At 48.4% G+C, this 25,854-nt stretch overlaps 1 protein-coding gene across 1 annotated transcript in view; it reads right to left on the bottom strand.

Annotated features, from left to right (window-relative positions):
* The window catches only part of EMCN (endomucin), a 70,250-nt gene that overhangs the window by 31,233 nt on the left and 13,163 nt on the right, over positions 1-25,854 (bottom strand). Inside the window, exon 2 of the mRNA XM_055142748.1 lies at positions 5,442-5,570. Within this exon, the coding sequence (XP_054998723.1) occupies positions 5,442-5,570 (129 nt within the window). The remainder of the gene's footprint in view (positions 1-5,441; positions 5,571-25,854) is intronic.

Below are 25,854 nucleotides of genomic sequence, written 5' to 3' on the forward strand. Positions count from 1 at the left end.
CCTCCTGGCCCTTACCTCTACTGTCCTTGGGTGTTAGTCTCATATTATGCTACTTTTTATTCCACAAATGAGTGCGGTCATTCTATATCTGTCCTTCTCTTTCTGACTAATTTAACTTAGCATGATACTCTCCATGTCCATCCACTTATATGCAAATTTCAGGATTTCATCTCTACAAGAATATTTTTAAATTACTAATTTAAATAGCTTTATTTTCTAGTGGACAAAATACCCCGATCTATAAATAAGACCCAGCAGTAGAATTTTTCCAAATTTATGCTTCATTTTGTTGATCTGGCCACGGTTGAAGTTTCATTTGATGATGACACTGAGTGTCTGCCAGAAGTCTGCAGGGGTAATCACTGGGCTTTTGAAGGAAAGAGAGACTGTGGCTGATACACACTAGGATCTAATTCAAGCGCTCCTGAGAGCAGGGCTCAGCCGCCTTCCACGTGGGACTGTCCACAGAACCCCCAAGCTCAGCTACACGTTACCTGCTTTTCTGATATCAGCGTTTCTGCCACTGTCAGGTGTAAGACAATTGGCACTTTGAGGAGTACTAAATCAAGTGCCTTTTTTTTTTTTTTTTGCTTTTTGGGTCACACCCGGCGATGCACAGGGGTTACTCCTGGCTCTGCACTCAGGAATTACCCCTGGCCGTGCTCAGGGGACCATATGGGATGCTGGGATTTGAACCCGGGTCGGCCGCGTGCAAGGCAAACGCCCTACCCACCGTGCTATCTCTCCAGCCCCCAAAATCAAGTGTCTTTTGACCCTTAAAACCCAGAAAATTTGACTATAACCTTAAAATGAAAATTAAGTTTCCACATTGTACTGGGCCAGAGGTCGGACACAAACGGCTCTGTTGTGTCGAGAACGACTGTTCTTGCCACAAGGAAGAAGAATGGGAGATACTTGATTATAGAAATGCCTTTTGTGCTCTTACTGGCAAATGGGAAAATGAGTATTTTCGAGGTTGGGACAACATCAACCTCCCCTAACCTTCAGCCCCTGACCGGCGGGCAGCTGGAAACCTGTTCATCCCTACTGGTACACTTCTGCAAACATGCCAGTGGGGAGGAATTTTGCACTGTTTTCCCTGTCTGTGTATTCTTTGCCCGAGGGAGCATGGCACCATCCTGTGTACAGACCAAGTCACACTAGCACACACGGGCCAGTCAGCAGCTGGCCGAAGACACCCTGGCTTTCTCTCGCTTCCTCCCTGCCTGGTCCTCACCTCCCTTCACACACCATGACCCCAGCGGCCTGCGGGGCCTCCTGGCTCGGAGCCAGGCTGGTCTTCATTTTCTGGGCAGCTCAGCTTGAGGGGCCCGGCCTGCCGTTATTCCGACGCTAACTGCTGCTCCTCACCGCCCTCTCCTCCCGTCACCCCACCAACACTCGCCCACCCGGGCCCATCACTGCCTGAGTCCTTCTCCCGCTGCTATATACAAGATGAAACTTCCATGTCTTTTAAGATGCACATTTGGCGTAGAGATAAATGATATGAACTCTATATTCTCTTTAAAATACTTTGACAACCAAATGAAAAGAGAGAAAACAAAGGGAAAAAAGAAATGATGGTAAGAAGGAAAAGAGAAATATGGTAAAGTTCTGGCTTTTATTGGTTCTGGGAGAAGAAGATTAACTACAGTACTGCATTTTACACATGCGTGAACATTTTATTACAGTAATAATGGAAAGGAAAGAGGTTCAGGCTTATTATGCGTTCTATATTTGACAGTGAATATTTTAAACTCATCTGGAGAATCTTGGAAGAACAAGAACTAGAGTTTTTTTATGACTTGGAAAGAATAAAGCAGTGGAAGTTCCCTGAACATTAATTAAGAGTAGTGTGTGTGTGTGTGTGTGTGTGTGTGTGTGTGTGAGTGTGGTGTGTGTGTGTGGTGGGGGGATGTACATATAATCCCAGCTACTTGCTTCAGAGAATGGTGCTTCCAATTCCATTCCAGAGGCCCCCAGTGTCTGTCACTGTCACTGGAGAGATTTCCTAGTTATACCTTATATACTCAGACTGAACGTCATGCATGAGTGAAACCCCACAGAACTAGAAAGCAGAACTTTGTGACTTTGGACTCCAGCTCAATGAGACCCAAAAACTAGATCCTCTGTCTGCATCCTCCAATCTCCAGCACCCCAGGAATCAAACCCAGACAACCCACCCAACCCACGCCAGATATATACCTCATCGGCCGACCTCCACTACCTCCACTACCCAGCCACGACCATGCTCCAGGCCACTTTCCGGACCACACGACATACTAGACGACACTTAATACCCATTTTCCATAATTTTCGCACCATATTTGATGGGGTTCAAATCTGGTTTGAACCACGGGAACACCTGTAAGGGCAGTTGGAGGCCATCTAAAAGCCTCCATCCCTCTCGGAGACCCCGGCAAGCTACCGAGAGTACTCTGCCCACACGGCAGAGGCTGGCAAGCTACCAGTGGCATATTCAATATGCCAAAAACAGTAACAACAATGGGCCTCATTTGCCTTACACCAGCAGAGCCCCCAATACCGCAGCGTTAAGAAGGAAGAGCAAGGAGAGGCTGAGAAAATCTCAGGGATCAACTAGACTGCCAAAATGAAGAAGAACTAAAATGACTGTCTGTACTTTCAACACACGTTCACTGGCATCGGAAGCATCCATCTAGGACCTGATGGTGCAAGCACAGAAGATCAAGTACAACATCATTTGGCTTGACCTAAAAGAGAAGGCATCGATCACATATGCCATTTCACCACTAGAGAAGAATTGTTCCTCAGAACATGTGACAACAGAGGCGTTGGTGGCGTTGGTGTCCTTGTCAACACGAACTTGGCCATGAGCATTGATTCATTCCAATGCCTAACAACCTGAATCAGAGGATTACACTTGAATAGATGTGGCTCACTGCTGGCAGTTTCTATCTTTGTCGTCTGTGCACCAACATCCAACTACGATGAAGAAGAAATTGAGAAGTTCTACACGGAGCTATAGAAGTTCTATAAAGAAGACCACACCTTCTACAAGATCATTGTCGGTGATTTTAATGCCAAGATAGGACTGAGAAGGTCGCCCGAAGAACTCCACATTGGGACCCATGGCCTAGAATGGAACGATCAGGGTGAGAGACTGTCTGAGTTCATCATATCGACCAAGACCATCCATGGTAACTCACAGTTCCAGAAGGCCAAATCTAAACGTTGGACATGGGAGTCTCCCGGTGGACAGTTCCACAATGAAATTGACCACATCATATTCAATCGAAGATTTTGCCTGACCAATGTCCCAAAATTCCAAATGGGAATCAAACCACCATCTTCTGCATGAAAAATTCTACTTCACAGAGTGGGGAGAGAGGACTGCAAAGTTTAAGAAGAGAACTCCCAGAATGACCACCAACTGGGAGCTCTTTGGCACTATTGCAACAATATGGAAAGATGCTGTAGTTGACAACATCAATGAGGAATATGATCAACTGATTCAACACCTCCATGACTGTGTGAAGAATGCCGAGAGTGGGAAAACCACAAACTGATGCCTGTCTTCGGAAACTCTCGAGCTCATTTGCCAACGTGGTTTGGCGCAAGCCTCAGGCAACCACTAGCTAATGTCCCAGCTCACAAAGCTGTGCAAGGAAGCGATAAAGGAAGACCTCAGAGAGAGAAGAGCAGCAGTGTTGGCCAATGCTGCAGAAGCCGGGAAAAGTATTCACAACACTCTCCTGTCCTTCGCCAACTACTAGACCAAGATGGCTGCCCTCCGACATCCTGATGGATCTATCACATCTTCCAGAAGGGCAATGGAGAGGATTATTCACGACTTCTACTTGGATCTCTTCGACAGCCATGTCCACCTGCCCACATACCAAATTCCGCAGGATGGATATGTCGTTCCCAACGTCCTCCCTTCTGAAATCCGACACGCTGTTTCATCGGTAAAGACATGTACAGCACCCGGTCCAGACAAGGTCAGACCTGAACACCTGAAGAATCTGCTGCCAGTACTCATCAATACGCTGGCTCGGCTCTTCACACGCTACCTGTCTGAATGCAAGGTTCCATCCCAGTGGAAAACCAGCAGGACTGTTCTGTTGTACAAGAAGGGAGACATCCACAACATCAGCAACTATCACCCAATCTGCCTGTTGTCCTGTTTTCAGAATGCCTCTGCTTAAGGCCTGGAAGCACTGATGGAGAAAATGTAATTGTACATAGCACAGCGGGTAGGGCGTTTGCCTTGTATGCAGCTGACCTGGGTTCAATTCCTCCGTCCCTCTCGGAGAGCCCGGCAAGCTACCGAGAGTATCCCACCTGCACGGCAGAGCCTGGCAAGCTCCCCGTGGTGTATTTGATATGCCAAAAACAGTAACAACAAGTCTCACAATGGAGACATTATTGGTGCTTGCTCGAGCAAATCGATGAGCAACGGGACACCAGTGCTACAGTGCTACATCCAGTATGTAGGACGCGGCTGGCAGAGCACCCCTCGCTGAGCTGAGCTTTGTAGGATACGCTGAAATAACTGCCCCGTGCTTCCTTCACTAGGTGGAGACGTTCTAAGAATTGCCTTGGTTTCCATCTCAGATGGAAACATTTCAGAAATCAGGGCCTGGTTGCATCACCCCCTTTTAAGTAATACCCAGTTCAAGCTGGACGAACTCCCTGGGGTGGGTTCGGCCGGGGTCTGGCTTGATGAGAGCAGAGTTGAGCGAAGGACAGAGGTGAGGATAGTGTGTCAGGGTGCATTCTTTTCATGCTTTCCCATGACCTTAACTTCATAGAATTTCTGTCCACAGGTAATCAACAAGTAATTCAAATGTTCCTTTCCATTGCAAGATGAATGGTGAAATATACTTCAGATAAATTATCTGGGTTTTTAGTTAAGTGACCCTAGTGACTCGGATGGTAAAGTAATCCTGGGATGGTGAAGTAATTCCCCTTTAGGCCCAGCGATAGGAAGCAGTGTCCAATCACTGTCATTAGTCTAGCAACAGAAATGATGACATTGTTATTTAAAGCTGCAAACTAGATCCATCATCAGTCCAATGCAATGAGTGTAATGGGTCTGTATTTAATCTTTCAGCTTGTTATCTGTACTACATAAACGTTGAACTACAGTAGTTAGGGAGACACCTTTATAATTTAGAAAATGGGTATTTTTTCTTTCTATATATAGACTTTGTGTCGATACATAACATCTGCAGCTGGGTCAGTTCTGAGAAGGAGAAGTCCCAAGGGAACCCCAGGAAGGCGAGGGGTCCTGGGTCAGCCCGCACACACAGTCTTTAAACTAGTGAAAGGCACTGACCTTCGTAACAACACATACGAGACCCCAAACGATTTTCCCCGTGGTGGAATTATAAAGGGACTATCAGGGACGGTAGTGTCATTGGTTGACGTGCGGGAGACATCACTGGCACTGTCCCTACCGTCAGAAGCCGCTTTAGTTGTCGATTGCGCAACAAGGTCTGGTGGTGATGTTGCAGTCGACGTTGGTTCAGATGCTTTTGTTGAAGAATCTGGTGATAAAACTGTGGGAGTGTCTTTCTTTTCAACATCTGAAAAAAAGCGCAAAAATTGTTGCATTAAATTCAAATTTATTTTGGCCAGTCAGCAGATTACAAAGTATGTAAACAGATTACCAAGTGTGTGAAGATTTGCGAAGTTTGCACAATCCTCTATAACTCAGTGGTAGCTCCTGGGCTTGCAGTTAAACCCTTTTCATCACTGTTACTTCCCAGATGATGTCCTTGGCTTCCTCGTCACACGCGCGGAGTCTCCAGCCAGGGACCACCGCCTGGTTCTCGGCGTGTGGCTGGGGGGGCCCGAGGGGCCTCGCACACACCCTGCTGGGGTCCTAGGGCACAGGGACACTGGGACATTTGTCTTTGCCCAGATCCTCCTGCTGCGGTGAATGGTGCTCTGAGGACACCCTGCCTCCGGCCCCTCCCGTCTGTGTCCATCTGAGGGACGAGCACGGCCACCGCGCCTGGCCCTGCCCCTTCTCCCACAGGCCAGGCTGCTTCCATGGCGCTCGTTACTCTGGCTTGCTGCAGGGCTCAGGGTGCTGGCCAGACGGTGGCCGGCTGCCGTGGCTGACCCCTCACTGTCCTCAGCGCACCCCTCAGCCTCACTGCCCGCCTGTGGGGCTGGGCACGGCCACTGCTGAGAACTGCTTCCGGTCAGCGACCGGACAGGGCTGAAGGCGCTTCCAATCCTCCCGCTTTGAAACAAAGTAACATCGGACAAACCTGGCTAGAAAATGTGTCCATTTGAAATTTAACTGTTGTTTTTCACAATATTTTTAAGTCAAATAAATTAATTTCAGTTGAAATAACCGAATTTCTGGGCAGTAGATATTTTACTAAATATTTGCATAGCACTTAGAGGCCATTAAATGCTAAAATGTCAGTATTCATCCATATTTTCTTGACATTAGTTTTACTCTCACCCCCATATACACACACGTGTAAAATATGCTGCCGTATAGTTTACGTAGTGTATTAGAATAGACCCACATATAATAAGATTTATTATATAGACATTCATCCCCTGATGCTGAAGGAGCCTCCAATGCGCCATTGGGCTACACTAGCACGCGGCAGGGGTGAATGGAGACGTTTCGGCGCCTGCTCGAGCAAATCGATGAACAGCGGGATGGCAGTGTTACCGTGATGCAGACATTCAGCAACTGCAGTTTGCCTGAATTTTGCAATAAAGCGCCATAAATCTGTCCCTTCCCGTGTTTTCCTGTTCCCCGTTGTAAGAGCAGAAGGCTCGGTGGGGCGGGAGCAGGCAGGAAGCCCAGACTCCGTCCCTGCACACATGGTCCCCTGAGCACGCCAGGAAACCCCAGACCCCCGACCCCAGTGCCAGGGACACCCCCTGAGCACCGCGGCTGTACTCCTAAACCAAAACAAATGGCACGAGAGTGAAGGAAATACACATCTAATAACAACGACAACAACAACAATAATATTTATTCTTATTATTATATTGGGAATAGAAAGATTTCTCGGAAAGGAGAAGGGAAAGGAAGAGAAAATCCAGGGAGGAACTTAGTATAGGACTAAGTTCTACTTACATATCATTTAAAAATATTTTTTGGCAATAGAAAGTCTAGTCAGTAATAATTCTTAAAAATCACATTGAAATGCTATCAGTTTTTCAGAGAGAAGTGTGCAGGATTTAATCCTCAGTCCTCTAAGGAATAATGTGTTTCAGGTATTGTCACAATTTACTGGCCCTTGCGTAGTCTTTCTCGTCCTGCATTTCGTTGTTCTTGCCTGAGTAGGATAAGATACTCACTATTTCGGGGAGTGTCAAAGTGGGAAACCAACTCCCGAGAAGGCTTGTGAGAATGTCCTGTGTGGGGGGGAGGGTGCTTGTTCGCGCCCCTCCGGAGTCTGCAAAGGGAGCGTGTTGGCGGGAAGGGTGTGAGGGGCACGGCCCGCTCGGGCCCAGCACGTGTGGTCCCAGGGCAGGTGATCGTGTGGATCCCTGGAACCAGGTGACGTGCCAGGAGGCAGGTCCTGTGGCACCGAGTGTCTCTGTGACTTCCCGGGCGCTGCCTCCTGGTTCCCGAGGGTCCCTGCTGAGGGGCCACTAAGCAGCTGCCCACGTTAGACCCCAGGCAGGACCCTGGGAGTCCACCCCACCTGCTCCCCGTGGACGGGCTGCACTAGGGGAGGGACAGCCGCCCTGCGGAGGTGACGGCCCTGCGTGCCTTGGGTGATGAAGCACACAAACACATTTTTTCTTAAAAAAACAACAAACACTAAGACAATGATATGATGGCTGGAGGAACCAGTCGGGATGGGAGATGCCGAAAGTAGGTAAAGACCAAACATGCTGACCTCTCGGGTCTGTGTTGCAAATATGATGCCCCAAAGTAGAGAGAGAGTATGGGGCATACTGTCGGCCATGGAGGCAGGGGGGGGGTGGGAAAGGGGGGGTATACCCGGGATATCGGTGGTGGGGAATGTGCACTGGTGGAGGGATGGGTGTTTGATCATTGTGTGATTGTAGCTCAGACATGAAAGCTTGTAACTATATCTCACGGTGATTCAATAAAATTAAAAAAAAAAAGCCAAACATTCATTCTTTTGTACGTATATAGACACTTGGATGGAAAATGTTTTCGTCCTGGATTTAAAGCTTTGAAAGGGAAATTTTCAATCTTCTGAAACTGTATCTGAAAAGCAAAGCTTTTACTCAGGTAGGGAAACCACATGGGCAGGAACTTCCTCCTGAGGTGGTGCTGGAAAGCTCCCACGCCCCCCTCCCCCATCCTCATCCTCCCCCCTCCACCCCCTGGTGCCCTTGGCCAAGTTATCTCTAAGCTCCTCCTAGGTTTTATCTTATCTCAGAGTTAATTATCGAGCAAGACGGTTATCCTCAAATATTTCCACACGGCATGAAAAAGCGACATTTTCCCTCTCTTTTTTCCCAAAGTGATTAAAGATAAATTTATCAGGGAGACCCGTGCTCAGGACACGTGCCCAGCTGGATAACGCTGCTTTGGAAGTGCTCCGAGGACAGATGGCATTTTGTCCTGATTCGACCCTGTCCCCGCACCCCCCTCCCCAGACCATATGACGCTGCTTGCCTTGACTAGGTAGGTGAAACATGCACTGGATTTTGATAAAATTCCTGTTTCGTTAATTTTTATTATTTAGACCTATAATTTGCATTTTTAATTTCAAGTTTATTTTTATTGATGTAATGTAATGTTGGTTTTGGGCTGGAGCAATAGCACAGCTGGTAGAGCGTTTGCCTTGCACTCGGCCAACCCAGGTTCAATTCCTCTACCCCTCTCGGAGGGGCCGGCAAGCTACAAAGAGTATCCTGCCCGCATAGCACAGCCTGGCAAACTACCCAGGGCACATTCGATATGTCAAAGACAGTAACAACAAGTCTCACAATGGAGACATTACTGGTGCTCGCTTGAGCAAATCCATGAGCAATGGGATGACAGTGACAGTGATATAGAATGTTGGTTTACAAGAGTGTACAACTTTATATTTCAGGGGTATATATGTTTTTGGGGGGATTTAAAAAATTTTTTTAAATTTATTTCTTTTATTGAATCACCATGTGGAAAGTTACAAAGCTTTCAGGCTTATGTCTCAGTTATACAATGTTCGAACACCTGTCCCTTCACCAGTGCACATATTCCACCACCAAGCACCGCAGTATACCTCTCCCCTCACCCCCCACCCCCCACCCCTGCCTACGTAGCTGATAAATTTCACTTCACTTTCTCTTTACCTTGATTACATTCCCTATTTCAACACAAAACTCACTATTGTTGTTGGAGTCCCCCCCCCAAAAAACAGCCCTACTCAAAAGGAAGCATTTGATAATTAGTTTTCCATTGCTGAGAATGAAGAGATACAAAGTCGCACGGCTGCAATAGCAGCCGCACGGTTTAGGATTTCTGTATTTTAGTATTTTAGTAATTAAGTGCAGGGAGATTTATGTTAGAAATTGCATCATTTCCCTTCCTGGGGCAGTGTGGGGCTATGGCTTAGTTCACAGTCTAGAGACATTTCTGCAAGCAGCTGCTGGTACCAAAAGTAGTCTAGCTGGCCTCTGGATCGTGGTCGATCAGCAGCAGAGCAGCCGCACATACATGCGGCCACCTGGGTCGCATCTTGGCGGAGGGCATGCCGGTATCGCCTTGGGGGGATTTTTTTAAAAAAGAATTTTTAATTCTATTGAAGCACTGCGAGATAGTTACAAGCTTTCATCTTTGGGTCACAATTGCACAATGATCAAACACCCATCCCTCCAGCAGTGCACACTCCCCACCACCAATATCCCCGCTATAACCCCCTGTTTTCACCCTCCCCCATCTCCGTGGCAGACAATATTCCTCAGGGGTATATGTTAACACACACAGTAACTGAGTTATAGAAGTTTTGTGATAGAGGGAACACACACACACACACACACACATATATATAATTTTTTTTTTTTGCTTTTTTTGGGTCACACTCGGTGATGCTCAGTGGTTGCTCCTGGTTCTGCACTCAGGAATTACTCCTGGTGGTGCTCGGGGACCATATGGGATGCAGGGAATCGAACCCGGGTCGGCCATGTGCAAGGCAAAGGCCCTCCCTTCTGTACTATGGCTCCGGACCCCTTAGAGTGAGTATATTTCTGTGGGTCCTAGACAATCATCTCTGTGGTTCAGAGAGGACACTCTCGGTGGTTCCCATGCAGATAGAAACTGTCGTGTCATTTGCCTTCTGGAATTCCAGTTTCCTTGGGACCAAGTGATTCCAGTCTTCTTAGACACGCCTTTTGCTACCCATTCCCAAGCACTTGCGAGTAGTCTCAGGGTTCGGAGGAGAGCCTGCCCCTCTGCTCTCTTTCCCTCGACAAGCTCGTGTTGAAAGTTCAGTTCAGATGAGTCGGGGCCTGGCTGCCACGAAAGCTCGGTCTCGCCTTTCCGTCCTGGCACTGTGGAAGAGTCTTCAGGAGGCCCCGGGAACAGCCTCTCCTGGTCGCCAACGCCAAGGGTCAGTGCTCAAGGCTTCTCGACTGGAAACCTGCAAGGGACACTTTCCGTGTCTTCTCCACTTCGCAGCTTAGCGAATGCCTGACTTTAAGGGAGTCGCAGGAGACCAGAGCAAGACCAGAGCACCAGCTGCTAAAATCGCTCCTGGGTCCCGTTCTGCACTCTATTACGTAATGACGAAAATCTGCTTCAGTTTCTAATTCTGTTGGTTAGGCACGAGGAACGCTCCTGCCATCCAGAGACTGTGAGGTGTCCCTGTGCGCTCTCTCTGGGAAAATATTTACTCTGCCAGTCTTCAAATGAGGGCTTCCCTGAGAGGTGCTCAGCCTGGCAGTGCTCAGGGGCCAGCAGGCCACGGCCAGCCGTGTTCCAGGACCTGTGTTGTGCTGGGGAGGGGTTTTGGGCTCACCAGGCCTGAGTTCTGTTGAGCCTCAGCCCCTGCGCTGCCCATTTTAGCCATAAGCACAATTTCAGCAGGAATACTGAACTCTCTAGGGAATCAGGAAGCGCAGTTTCATTAGCGATAAACAGTTCCTAAGTGTCTTCAGCCCTGCAGAGCACCGCTGTCTGCCCTAGGAACCGCAGGGAGAAGATCGCCCTGTTTCACCAGCTTCAACTCCTTCCTGTCTAGCGGTTCCCGGTTCTGCCTGCACTCAGGCTTACAGGATCCTCGGAGCTATCACTGTATAACTGTCACTGTCATCCCATTGCTCATCAATGTGCTCGAGTGGGCACCAGTAACGTCTCCACGTGAGACTTGTTGTTACTGTTTTGGGCATATCAGATATGCCACGGGCAGCTTGCCAGGCTCTGCCGAGCAGGTGAGATACTTTTGGTAGCTTGCCGGGCTCTCCGAGAGGGGCAGAGGAATCAAACCCGGGTTAGCAACGTGCAAGGCAAATGTCCTATCGCTATCGCTCCAGCCCCTCAGAGCTTTATCTTGAAATATAGTCACGCAACAGCCTGCCTGGACGGCCCCAGCCCCACGATGGCCACCTCCTCCTCCCAGCTCCAGGGAAGGGGCCCTCCGCACAGAACAAGGCTACTTTCATCCCCCAAAGACCCAGTTACTTTTGATGTCACCCTTGATAATTACTTCCATGTGGATTGCTCCAAAACTTCCTTCTTGTTGACTGATCTAAAACCTTAAATGTATAAGTAATTTATTAGCTCAGCAAACATTTGCCAGGCGTCTGTTTCAGTGGCAACCGACGGAAATAGAAGCAGTGTTTTCTCTCGAGCCCGACGTTAGCTAGCAGCGCGACTATGCCAGCGGGCCGCTCACTGTGCTGGGCAGGCTGGCCTCGGGGGCCTCTGCCCTGGACACGCAGCCCCGGCCCGGCACTCAGGGAGGCAGTACCTCTCCCTGCTCTCACACAACAGAGAACTTCCCCGGAGGAGAGATCTTTCCGAAGGGGCGTCGGTGGCAGCGGAAAAGGCCCAGGGCAGGGGAGGGTCTCTGCACAGAGCGGGGGCCAGAGCGAACAGGCGTCCCAAAGCTGAACTCTGGGGACAGGAAAGCTGCATTTTCAGTGAAAACATATGAGCAACGGCAACTCGTGAGAAGAGAGTTTTAAGTTTGGAAAACAATTTGACTGAAGGCGGCAAAACTATAGCAAGCGCAGACCACTGGGCTTCCCGGTCCCTGGGTGCGGGGCTCTGGGAGAGCGACCAGTCTCATCCTGAGCAGAGCTCAGAGGCCAGGGCTGTGGCCCGGCGAGGCCTCTCCTGGGGGCCAAAGGACAGGCCAGCCCAGGGCGCCCCTGCCGACTGTACGAGGGGCCAGGAGGGCGAGGCAGCCCGCCCTCCCCAAGTCTCTGGACCAGAGAGGCATTTTTCTTCACAGAGTGACCCTGTTTAGGTCCGTCACTTCTCTCTCTCCCTCTCCCTCTCCCTCTCTCTCCCTCCCTCTCCCTCTCCCTCTCTCTCCCTCTCTCTCTTTCCCTCTCTCTCTCCCTCTCTCTTTCCTTTTCTCCCTCTCCCTCCCTCTCCCTCACTCTCTTCTTCTCTCTTTCCCTCTCTCTCTCCCTCTCCCTCCCTCTCTCTCCCTCTCCCTCCCTCTCTCCCTCCCTCTCTCCCTCTCTGTCACTCTCTCCCTTTCCCTCACTCTCTCCCTCTCTCCCTCTCTCTCCCTCTCTCTCCCCTTCCCTCTATAGCTCTCCACACCCCCCCCGCTCCGTGTGTGTGTGTGTGTGTATGTGTGTGTGTGTGTGTGCGCACACATGCACGCGCGGTAGAGAAATGTTTTTGGAGGACAGGCGTGTTTGAAGAGCACAGTTTGAGGTGGGGGTCTCCTCCTCAGGGAAGGCCCCTGGAGCCACTCTGGGGGATGGGGCAGGACAAAGATTTGGTCCTCAGAGCCAGCAGAGACCCCGGGATCACGTGGTTCCAAGGACCAAACCCAGGGCTGGCGTCTGCCAGATGTGTACCCCACGACTTGGGCCACGGCAGTTGACGGACACTCCAGGGTGCAAGCCTGGGAACAACACTCGCTTTCACGCACAGCGGCTCGTTCTTAAGAGAACTTTACGGCTAGTTCAGGAGACAGCACAGCCCCCTCCTCTTTACAGGGGAAGGGACCCGCAAAGGCCCCGTCTCTGTGACGGCCTCACTGGCATCCACGGCCCGACTCCACCATGCGCCTTTCCGTGAGAGTATCACGGTGGGGACCGAACCCGAGCACGCTAAAACTGGAGACACTGGCTTCTCTTACACTGTTGCAAGTTGTTATGAGAAACATTGTGACTCAAAGACAGGAGGCCTGTGGCAAGGTCGGATCTGCCCATCAGCCCCACTTGCCGTGTCTGCATCTCCCCCGACCTCATACATTGGAGATTATTTAATAAATCAAATGAAAATTATTATCTCACAGTTTCATCTCTTCTTTTGGTCCATTTTTAGGACACTAATGTGAAGTAACTAAAAAATTTCCAAGTAAGATCAGCTTTTATTGTAGTAGCAGCTCAGAAAGCGAAGGGAGGGCTTTGTAAGAAATGACTTATTTTAGCATCCTTTTACTGTAGCTGGCGCTTGTTCAGGACTTCCAACGAGGGGGCAAGAGGAATCTTTCCTTCCTTGTTCTGGGCTAAAGCCGCCGTGGTGTGGTGTGGTCTGGTCTCACTTTGGGAAGAAAACTCACCAATTCCTTAGCCTTGAGGACATCAAAGAACTGCCTGGTACTCTTCCATTGCATTCCAATAACTTTTTAATTTGAACGTCCATGTGAGTGCAGGAGGAGACAGTGGGTGTTGGAAATGACCTACGCGAGGAGCGGCGGGTGGGACAGACTGCCCGGTGAGTCAGCCCGATCCTCAGTCACAGAGCCAACAACTGTCTCCGCCTCTGCAGTTATAACCTCTCAGATTTGGGGCAGACCAGACGGAATAAAAAGGCTCAACTACAGGTAATAATTGAGTTGGATTTTTTTTTTTAATGAACAACTAAAATGAGGAGTACTTTAGAGTTCTCAGATTAGGTCTGCCAGTTGTGTGCCTCCTACTTAAACTTTCCTTAAATACTTGATTTGCTGCTCCCGGGTCGGGCTGGTGCGTGAGTGACCACGCAGTCCACTGTCTCCTACAGAAACCGAAAGTGCCCCGACTTTATCAATGATGTCTTAACTTGGACACCACTTTGCCCACCTAGATGAGTCATTTCCATTGTTTTTTCTTCTATCTTTATGCCATTCCTTTCAAGAAATCATGATTATACAACAGAACAGAAATAGGGCAGGGCATGTCCCTAGCCCCACGGCGGGGAGTGCTCCCGGAATAGAGTCTCTCTGTGGGCAGGGAGGAGTGGTTTCTACCAGGGGACTTCAGCGCTACAATTGCACTTCATGTAGCCCAAATATGTTTTCTAAAAACAATTCACACATGTCTAATAAAATGCAATTTTAAAATTTCTTATGTATTTATCAGTCTGATAGCCTCAAAGAATGGACATAGTTATTACCTTACTGCGAAGAGTTTTTCATGTTTTTTGCTAGTCAATGACAAATTTCAAAAAGCTCAGGGGCTACTCCCATGTGCATTTTAATGTAGTGATATCAGTAAAATTCTTTGAATTTGAAGGATTTAAGGAGATGCCACCATAATGAGACAGAACCTGAAATCTCAGCCGTTCTTGCAGCTTTTCAGGCCCGAGTGTGAGAGGGGGGTGGGGGCACCCGTGGATCTCCCCCTGCCAAGCTCCCCTCTGAGGTGGACACCGCTGGGAGCCACACGGCCAGTGGGAGCCCGCCTGCCACCGGCCGCTGCCACGGACAGGGAAGCAGCCCCGGCTTCAGAGGCTGCGTGTCGGGGCTCCGCATCCCATCACACGTCCCCAGAGGAGCCTCTGGTGGGGCTGAGAGAAATCTAACGCGTCTAAAAATAACTCTGCATGCTGTGGGCAGAGGAGGCACCGGGAGGACACGGGTGCTGACCGAGGCAGTTTGTACCCCCCCCCGACAGGCAGAGACACGTGTCCAGAACATGCCCTCCGGCCAGCTCCCTAATGGGGAGGGATCAGGAAACTCTGATTAAAGGGAAGGGGAGCGGGAAGTGGATTGTTTATGTCGACTTTTCAATCAACTCACATTTACCACATTATTTTAACGCGACTGCATGGTATCGTTCAGTTTTAACTGGACGACAGACAATTCCTGAGTGCCCCCAGAAATCCCAAAGCAGAGACGGGAGTGGAAAATGTATTCTCACCTAAGATCAAAGGGCCCAGGACAGCCTTGCAGGAGGGAATATGGAAATTCTAAAGGCTGTCCAGAACTATGAGACCTTAGACAAAGACCGGATTGCCCTGCCCAAGGAAGTGAGGACAAGTCTTGGTTATTGTTTGGTCCAATGAATGAATGATACACGTTTGGATCAAAAAATTTGCTTATTAAAATTCTTTGGTTACTTTGGGTTTTTTTATTGAATGACCAAGAGAAAAGTTACAAAGTTTTCAGGTTTAAATCTCAGTTATACAATGATCAAACATCCATCCCTTCACCAGTGCACATGTTCCACCACCAGGAACCCCAGTATACCTCCCATCCCACCTCCCACCTGTGTGGCTGATGATTTTCACTTTACTCTCTCTTTACTTTGATTACATTCAATATTTTGACAGAAAACTCACTACTGTTATTTGGAATTTCCCCCCAACAATCAGACCTGCTGAAAAGGCATCATTTGATAATTTGTTTTCCATTGCTGAGAATGGAGAGCACATGAGGTCACGTGGCTGCTGTTGTGGCCACGCGGTTTTAGATTTCTGGTATTTTAGTAATTAAGTCCAGAGAAATTTCTGCCAGAAGCCATGTCACTGCAAGCTCGTACCTCTGTCTAATGGGCTACAAGAGATGGTGGTCACCATGCCACCACTGCCGCCACCAAAGGAAAGGCTGAGGGACAAAAACCTTTCCCCTCCCGGGCGGCATGGAGCCATAGATTAGTTCACAGTCTAGAGGCACTTCTGTAAGAAGCTGCTGGGTTCCGAAATTGGTTAGTGGGCCTCCCGGATCATGGTCGTTCAGGAGCAAAGGAGCCGCAAAGGAGCTGTCATGTGGGGCTACTCAGGGTCTTGTCTGGGCAGAGCTTGGTTACTTTTTAATTCAGACTTGTTGTTACTGTTTCTGGCATATTGAATATGCCACAGGAAGTCTCACAATGGAGATGTTACTGGTGCCCGCTAGAGCAAATCGATGAGCAATGGGACAAGAGTGCTAGAGTGTTACTTTTTAACCCATGGTGTGTGTGTGTGTGTGTGTGTGTGTGTGTGTGTGTAGAGGAAGAGAGAGGGAGAGAGAGGGGGGATAGGGAAGAGAGGAAGAGAGAGGGAGAGGGAGAGAGAGGGAGAGGGAGAGAGAGGAGGAGGGAGGGAGGAGGGAGAGAGGGGGGAGAGAGAGAGGGAAAGAGAGGGGGAGAGGGAGAGGGAGAGAGGGAGAGAGAGGGAAGAGAGGGAGAGAGAGAGGGAAAAGAGGAGAAGGAGAGAGAAGGAGAGAGGGGGAGGGAGAGATGAACAGGGAGGGAGAGAGAGAGGGGAGGGAAAGGGAAGGAGAGAGGAGAGAGAAAGGGAGAGGGAGAGGGAGAGAGGGAGCAGAAGGAAGATGAGGTGGGGAAGAGGAAAGACGGTAGGTGGGTGCCGAGGCAGCTGTGAGACAGAGCTGTGGCTCTTCGGCGTCTCCTTAGGGAGACCCTCTTCCCTCAGTGGGTCGGCCCCAGAGTCCTGCCAAGACGCCCTGGAACCTTGGCGGATTGGGATCGCGTTCAGTAGGGGTGAGGCGGCACGTGGTTGTTGCCATGAGCAGCTGAGGAAGACACAGGGAAGCAGGAGGGCGGCAGGACGGTGCGGGGGAGGGAGTGTGGAGGGCCGGGAGCATGGGCCGGGGCTCCCCAGAGCCCGGGCGTTTGGGGGCTCTGCCCTAGATGCACTTTCACGTCTAAGGCAGGGAGGGCTGAGTTTTCAAAATGACTTTTTTTTCTTTTTGGGTCACACCCAGCGATGCACAGGGGTTACTCCTGGCTCCACACTCAGGAATTACTCCTGGCGGTGCTCAGGGGACCCTATGGGATGCTGGGATTCGAACTCGGGTTGGCTGCGTACAAGGCAAACGCCCTACCCGCTGTGCTATCGCTCCAGCTCCGACAAAATGATATTTTTTGCCTTTATAAGATCCTGTCTGTTAAGTCAGAGCTGGGCTTGCTGGGTCGGTCACACGCCTGCATGCTGCGGAGTACCCGGGATGCCCTCTACGGCGGCTCTCCCGGCCTAGGGCCCACATCTCACTCACAGGCCATCTGAGGGAACGGGTGCTTGGAGCCACCGTGACTTACAACAAAGTTAAGTAACTGGACAGTTACTTAAACCTAACTAAGCAACGAAATGTTCCTAATTGTAAAAGCCAACAGCAGATTGCAGCTGACATTTATTTGTAATTGGATTTTTTCTGGGTTTGAAAATGAATTCATGCCACAACACTTAAAATCTCTTTCCTGAGTGACAGAGATAATAGAGAAAAACCAGTAGATGTAATAATAATTATTATTAATAGGTAATTAGTTTTTTAAATGCAGAATGTCCAAGAAATACTGGGCTTTGTATTGTTAAACGGTTCAGTTCGGAAAGATTATGCAAAGTACCCCACAAGAATCAGTTTCAAGCCTTTGGAACAATAGCATTAAAATGTGTCTGTTTACCTTCAGCTGCAGTGCAGTTTCTGAAAATAGCCCTTATCAAATGCTTATTAAATGCCAAGTACAAATAAAATTTTCACAAAGACTGAGGATATTTTCAAATATAATTATTCTATCATTTTAAATAGATTTACCACTGGATAGAAATATAATTACTTGGGTCCAATTTATATTGGCATATGATATACTGGTGGGTTGGAGCGATAGCACAGCGGGTAGGGCATTTGCCTTGCACGAGGCCGACCCAAGTTCAATTCCTCCACCTCTCTTGGAGAGCCTGGCAAGCTACTGAGAGTATCAAGGGTATCCCACCCACACGGCAGAGCCTGGCAAGCTCCCTGTGGCGTATTCGATATGCCAAAAACAGTAACAAGTCTCACAATGGAGACGTTACTGGTGCCCGCTCGAGCAAATTGATGAGCAACGGGATGACAGTGACAGTGACAGAGGATATACTGGTGAAATTTGTCAGTGACATAAAATTGTTGCTAAACCATTATTGCTTACGCCTCATGACGACCTACAAATATCTCTCTGCTCTCCTATGCTGTCTGTCATGTGGAATGTTGGTAAAATGTTGTTTTGCTGGGGGGGGGTGAATTATTTGGGTTATTCCTGGCTCTGTCCTTCAGTAAACTCTTGGTGGGGACCGAACAAGGGTCAGTCACATGGGAGACAAGTGTCCTACCCTGGACTATCTCTCTGGCCTCGGGTGACGGTGAAGTTTGGGTTCGAGGTTATTTTGATCCAAGTTCACTTGGGGCTAATTTGTGAAATATTCCTCATGTCCTTGGCGTTTTTCCAATCTCCACGGAGAGTTTTGTAACAAATGAAAGCACAACACTTCATATCCTGTGTGACAAAGGTAAAGTGAACTCGCTAAGTTTAGAGCTGTCACTGACTGACTACCAGAGTGTCTGCCAAGCTCCTGTCGCTTTAGCAGCCTTTTGGTGAGAAAGCCACAGGAGTTGCTGGATTTGGCTGCAGTGGCCACCTCAGATTTAATCCCTAGACTGAAGTAAGGAAAGTGTGTCGGAATTTCATTCACTCTTATGCCACTCTGAGTTTTTGTATCCCATCTCTCCTTATTAGTTCATTAGTCATTTCCTCAAAAGAAATAACTTCAGCTCGTTTTTCAAAGGGAATAATGATCCCACAGAACAGAGTGAGGCCACTGGTCCTTAATTAAAGCACCACTAAATATTGCCCAAAAAAATCCCCAAAAGCCACGTTCTATATAGACAGCAGCAACCACGCCCTTTCTCTGCGAGCTGGCTGACATGCTGAGAAGTGGACTCAGCTTAGGGCAGAGTGATGCTGGACTCTTAGACGGCCACAGGGGAGTGAACCATGTCTCTTGGCTCCCAGACCCCTGACCCTTGACCCCTGAGCTTATCGAGACGTTCTGCTGTCTAACTTCGTCATTGCCGCGGCAGAACCTTGTGAGGATGGCGTCCCTCCGCGGCTGGCCGCTGAGACGGGCTCTGCTCGGGCAGCCCGCCCTGCCCGGTGCTCCCACCTTCTTCTCCCGCCTTCTTCTTTGAGAACCAGAGACCCGAAGCTGGGCATTGCAGGGACTGACAGAAAGGACAGCAGCTAGGGCCCGAGTATGGGACGCACGTCTCCTGTGACGTTTCAGACACCACTGTGAGCAGAGCACTGCAGAGGGAGGATTAGGCAAGAGCCCCTGGGCTGGGCTTGAGTGGGCGCCTGGTTTCTGCCTCGTGCGGTACGACCATCACCAGACTTAAGTCTACAAGTGATAGAACCGGGTTTTTTAAAGGTGTATTGTTCTTCAGGAAAATCTGACTTTCACACCTGCCAGTGGCCCAGGCCAGGCCTCGGGCCCCTGACCCCCGTCCCTGTGCGTGTGAGAGGGGGTCTGCCCTCAGCACGTCCACCGGGAGCATCGCCGGAGCACTGTGGGCGTGACCCCGAGCAAGGCAACAGTAAGTAATCCAGGCTAAGATTCCAGATGGTCTTTGCTTGTTGTTTTTTTTTTAATTTTTAAAATTGTGGCACCAGGGTTTACAGCACTGTCAGTCATGCGTCCACGAATTCGCTGTTCCAACTCCAGCCTTCCCCAGAGAGACGTCTGCCCCCCGGCCCCCACTGCCACCTCCCCTCGGTCCAGCAGGTCAAGCGTAGAAACGGCAGGACGTTGGTCTGTGTTATTTATATCTTGGCTAACACTAAGGTGACTAACCTTAAAAGGGCGATGATCAGATGAATTAATGTTTGTTTACAAGATAACGTTTATGAGGAAGAACTATAAATAAAAGAACTGTATCACTGTCATTCCATTGTTCATCCATTTGCTTGAGCGGGCACCAGTAATATCTCCATTTGTCCCCGTCGCGTGCTAGTGTAGCCCGATGGTATACTGGGGGCTCTTTCGGGATCAGGGGAATGAGGACCATCATTGTTACCATTTTTGGCATATCGAGTACGCCATGGGTATCTTGCCAGGCTCTGTTGTGTGAAATAAAAGAACAAAACCAAAAAATACACAAGTTTGGTGAAGCATTACAGGATTAAATGCATCCAGAAAAAGTTTAAAGCCAAAAGAAGTCCTGAAAACAAAGAATGAATTTGAATTCTATTTTAAGATCTTCCTCAAATGGAACTGCAGGGATGAGATTATGAAATATACTTAAGAAGTAACTGTTACTTTGTTCGCCAATGATTAGATTTGTATACATTCATTCTATTTTTTAATTTTTTTTTTTTGCTTTTTAAGTCACACCCAGCGATGCACAGGAGTTATTACTGGCTCATGCACTCAGGAATTACTTCTGCCGGTGCTCAGGGGACCATATGGAATGCTGGGAATTGAACCCGGGTCGGCACATGCAAGGCAAAAGCCCTACCTGCTGTACTATTGCTCCAGCCCCATGCATTCATTCATTTTGAACCACTGTATCCTTAGGCTAGCGGTCAAAGACGTCAAAGAATAGAGAAGGACATGAGTGAAGATGTAAACTGGATCTCGGAGAGGAATAAAAAGGGCTTGAGATAATTGACTACTGGATTTGAGGGAATATGGTCTGAAACTAAATTGAGTACCTTTCAAATTTAGGTTTCTACAATATAATTTCTTTCTCTAACTTAATATTATATTTACTGAAACTGAAAAGAACAGTGTCTTAAAATTACTGACCTTATAGTAGATGAAAAAAATAATTATTTTACAAATATTCGAGAAAATAAATGGGCAAGTGCACTTTATTCATGAAGCCCATCAAGGAAAGTCTATGATAACTTGAAGTAAAATGCATCAACAAAGTACATGAGCTATGAAATAACATAATAGAACCCATAATTATCATTTATAAATTTTTAATTATGTTTGTGGGGACACTGTAGGAAAGCTGTGGTACTTAGAAAATTTCCTCTTCTTATTCCATTACAAGAAAGATGATAAAGCAGCATTTTAATTCAGTCTACATTGGTTCTTTTATGTCTGCTGGCTTCTTTTGTTCACACCAAGCCATGCTCAGGGCTTACTCCCGGCTTTGTATGCAGGAGTCACTTCTGGCCAGCTTGGGGACCATCCTGGGTGTAGGGGATCAAATTCAGGTCAGCTGTGAGCAGGATACGCACCTTATCCCTGTACTATCTCTCTGGCCCCAAATTCTTAATGTTAAGGTAAAACTCTGAGATTTAAGACTTTACTAAGTCTAACTGAAGAGTATAATTGTTAGTATGCTTTTGTCTTTATGGAGCAAGCAAATAATGGATTGATTAAATATATCCAGCCAATATTGAAATTTTTACTGTCACTGTCACTGTCATCCCATTGCTCATCGATTTGCTTGAGTGGGCGCCAGTAATGTCTCCATTGTTGGACTTGTTGTTACTGTTTTTGGCATATCGAATTCACCACGGGTAGCTTGCCAGGGTCTGCCGTGCAGGCGGGATACTCTCGGTAGCTTGCCGGGCTCTCTGAGAGGGGCGGAGGAATCAAACCCAGGTTGGCTGCATGCAAAGCAAATGCCCTACCTGCTGTGCTCTCACTCCAAGAAAAAGTAATTTACCCTGCTAGAAATGTAGAAAAATTCCTTCAGTACAGTGTGTCCTTCCATTTCTCCCTTCTGAGTGTCAAAGTTGGGTTCAAGATTGCATGTAGGGCGAGCCTTTAGCTGATGGGTGGTCTTAGCTCCGCATTGCCCTGTAATACCCCCCCTAGCACAGCAGGCCTGCCAACAGCTCTTACATCTCGGCTTTCTGCAGCAAATTCAAGCCTGCAGCGAGTGGACAGTGGCAACCCCCGTGAGAGCCTCAGCAGGCAAACCTGGCTGGGCCCCCGAGGGCTGGGTGCCCCCAGACTTAGCCACACGCGGTGCTGGCAGCGCGGACGCCCTGAGACGGGCCGACCCCAGAGGGGCTTCAGGCTGGGCTGGCAGCTTTCCCGCCCCCTCATCCTCAAAGATCAGGCTTTGTTGCCTGTCCTGTAGTTTCGCTTCTGCTTTTCTTTCTCCTTTTTATTTAATAATCCTCCACAGAATATGCTGGGTTCTATTTCTTAAGTTCTCCTGAGGGTGTAGCACCCGCAGGAAGCCGTATCTACCCACGGTGACCATCTTCCCTCCGGAATTCCTCTCTGCACAGCTCAGTCCTCACCATGAGCACTGGGTGACCGAGCCCTTCCCGCAGCACAGACCCAGGCTGAACGCATCGTCTGCTCCACACTGCACAGGGATGGCATAGCCCGTATCTTACGTTCGTATAGCTAATACTTAAGATGTGTTTTACCAACACTTTCTTCAAATTGTAATCTCTTTCCTTTGATGGAAACTTTTTGCAAAATTGTCCCCAAGTGTATACTTTGTTTAAGGTTTTTCAAATATTAACTTGATTTTGAAAGTTAATATTCACTTTTTAAAAATTCACGTTATAAGTAAAATCAATTTTACCCTTACACTTATAAATTTGATTTACAAATATTATTATACTATTGATTAATGCAGAAAATTTAGCAGTTACTTTTAGGGCGTTTTAGTATTTAATTCCACTTTTATATTTGGTCAATTAAACACCTTAAGTATTTGAAATTCTATCCATGGACCAGGGAGATGTCTGAGAGTAGGCTTGCATGCAGGACCTTGCCTTCGGTTCCGGAAGCTTCCCCTGGGCATTGCCGAGTGGCCCCTGATCCTAGTAGACTCATGAGTTGAGCAGGTTGGCATGTGCCAGTTTGCCCGCCCTCCAGGTTTTTATAAGAGACTCATAACGCATCATTGTCACCAAATTATAGCAACAGATGTACCATCCTATGAAGAAGAGCATAATATTTGCTTACGAATACTTTAAATCAATAATTTATCACTTCTAAGATGGCTAATCTTTAAAAAAACTTTTATTAGTGAATCACCGTGAGGTACAGTTAGAGACTTACAGACTTTCATGCTTGCATTTCAGTCACACAATGGTCGAGTGCCCATCCCTCCACCAGTGCCCATTCTCCACCACCAATGGTCCCAGCATCCCTCCCACCACCCCCACCCCGCCCTCCCCCCACCCCACCCTGCCTCTGTGGCAGGACACTCCCTTTTGCTCCCTCTCTCCTTTTGGGTGCTGTGGTTTGCAGTAGAGGTATTAAGATGGCTAATTTTTCAGCACTGTCTTAACCCGAGTGAGATGGAAGAGGAGGAAGTCGAGTTCAGTTGAGATTGTCACCCTGGGGCCGTTAAGCATTCACGCCTGCCTCAGCAGAAGCTCTCAGGTGGACCTCGAAACCAGAACCCGAACTCGTGGAGGGGACCCGGCAGATGGGGGATGGGAGCCCATGCATCTTCATTAGCCTTCCCGGAGAGGGACAGACCAGTGGCAAGTGCAAACGAAAGGTGACGGATGCCCCCGCTGGCTGAGCACATCAGAGTGGCACCTCGCAGGACCCCGCGGTGGCACTGAGCAGAGGTGAGTCCCTCTGACGTCTGACCCTGCATGGGGGGCGCCCTACAGGGAAGGTGGGAGTGTGCTGACGCGTGATTGTGCCTTCCTGTCCAGGGCGGGCTGTCCTAGGCCCCGGATAGTGTCCTCCCAATAAAACAGAGACTGGCTTCCAAAGATACTGTTCCTGTCACACAACCCTCAGGGGACTTGGACATTTCTTTCCATCACTTTTTTTTTTCCTCCTGGATGTGTCTGGATTCCACGGGACGTCAAAAGACCGAGTGGCCGCCCACCTACGAGATGGTCAGACTTCTTCGTCAAGACCCTGAATGAACCAGTTGAGGCTCCTCGTGTTCCTGGAGTGAGCAGACGCCACTGGGCTACACTAGCACAGGACAGGGACGAATGGAGGCATTACTGGCACCCACTTGAGCAACTAGATGAGCAACCGGATGACAAGTGATACAAGTGATGTCTTAACAAATTCTAATTCAGCGCATTCAGCCTTCCCAGGTGCTTACTAACTGTGGCTAAGTACTTGAAGAGTCTTGTCATTACCGTAGATTTCCTTTGGAATAAATTCCTGCTTTCGCTGTAAGTTTCTTCAACCCGCATCTATATTTTATCGCTTTTCTCAAACTTTGATTGCAACTGTAAAAGTTAACATAGACCCCAAAGTGAAAAATCCTAAGACACGCCTGGAGGGCAGGCGGGCCTGAAGCAGTGCTGTGAGCCAGCCTTGGCTGGTGAGTGGCAGGTGCTGGGGGCAGGCTGCCTCCCCTGCCCCCTGCCGCACGCACCAGGGCACAAGCACTCGGGGTACTGACTTACTGCCTGGCCTGAGAGACTTGCTGTCAGATATTCCTCTCGCTATAATGGGCTTGATTTTGACTTCACACAAAAGGTAATACTAGCTAAATCTGTTTGTGTAGCTCCATGTTCTAATTTTTTAAATTTTATTGACGATAGCTACAGAATGTTTATTGTTACTACTGTACATAGTTTGTTGAATGAAAATGCCCGTCATGGGGCCAGCAATGGTACAGCAGGTCGGGCATTTGTGTTACACGCAGCTGACCAGACTTTGGTCACCCCCAGCACCACCAGGAGTAATTCCTGAGAGCAGAGCGGGAGCAGCCCCTGGGAACTGCCCCTGTAGCCACAAAACAAAACAAAATGCCCATCACGCATTTTACAATCCAGAGACATTTGAGTTGCTTCACAGACTAGTTTAGAGATAGTAGGCACTACTAATTCTCATTGTCAGCATATCATAAACTAAAGAATTGTATAATAGCGTATTCACTGTATTACCGTATCACTGTCATCCCATTGATCATCGATTTGCTTGAGGGGCACCAGTAACATCTCCATTCGTCCTAGCCCTGAGATTTTATTTTATTTATTTTATTTTTATTTTTATTTTTTTTTTTTTGCTTTTTGGGTCACACCCAGTGATGCACAGGGGTTACTCCTGGCTCTTCACTCAGGAATTACTCCTGGCAGTGCTTGGGGGACCATATGGGATGCCGGGGATCGAACCAGGGTCGGCCACGTGCAAGGCAAACGCCCTACCCGCTGTGCTATCGCTCCGGCCCCAGCCCTGAGATTTTAGCAGCCACTTTACTCGTTCTTCCCAGCAGTGCCGCATAGGAGGCTCTTTCAGAGTCAGGGGAATGAGACCCGTCATTGTTACTATATTGGCATATTGCATACGCCACGGAGAGCTTGCCAGGCCCTGCTGTGCGGGCAGGATGCTCTCGGTATTATACACTATATGTTATAGTTCAAAGGAGCATGTTACAAAAATGATGCTATAAGAATACTTATTTTTTCATTTTTGTGCAGAATTTGAAGAGCTTATGTCAATCTGCTATTTTTTTCTTTTCCTTATGAATGCAGAGTTTTTAATGTGCGTTTCAGATGAGTCTTTTCATTTGCATAATGTAAAACAGCTTCTCATTGTGCGGCTGTCTGGACTTTCCCACCGTGCCTTTTGATAATAATCTGTTCTAGTGCAATAACTTTGTCCTTTCTTTTGTGGCTAGTCTTGGTGTGCACGTTCCAAGCAAAAAAGATTATCAAGATAGTCTCTCTTTACTTCTTAAAGGCTTTAAGCTTGCATTTGCACCTAAGCCAGCATTTCACCTGGGGGTGCCTCTGCGGACAGCGTGACGCAGGGCTCCTCCTCAGTGCTCCCCAGCACCCGCCACTGGACGCGGAGTCCTCTCAGAGTCCTCTGCT

This window comes from Sorex araneus, chromosome 6 (assembly GCF_027595985.1).
Source record: "Sorex araneus isolate mSorAra2 chromosome 6, mSorAra2.pri, whole genome shotgun sequence".
NCBI lineage: Eukaryota > Metazoa > Chordata > Mammalia > Eulipotyphla > Soricidae > Sorex > Sorex araneus.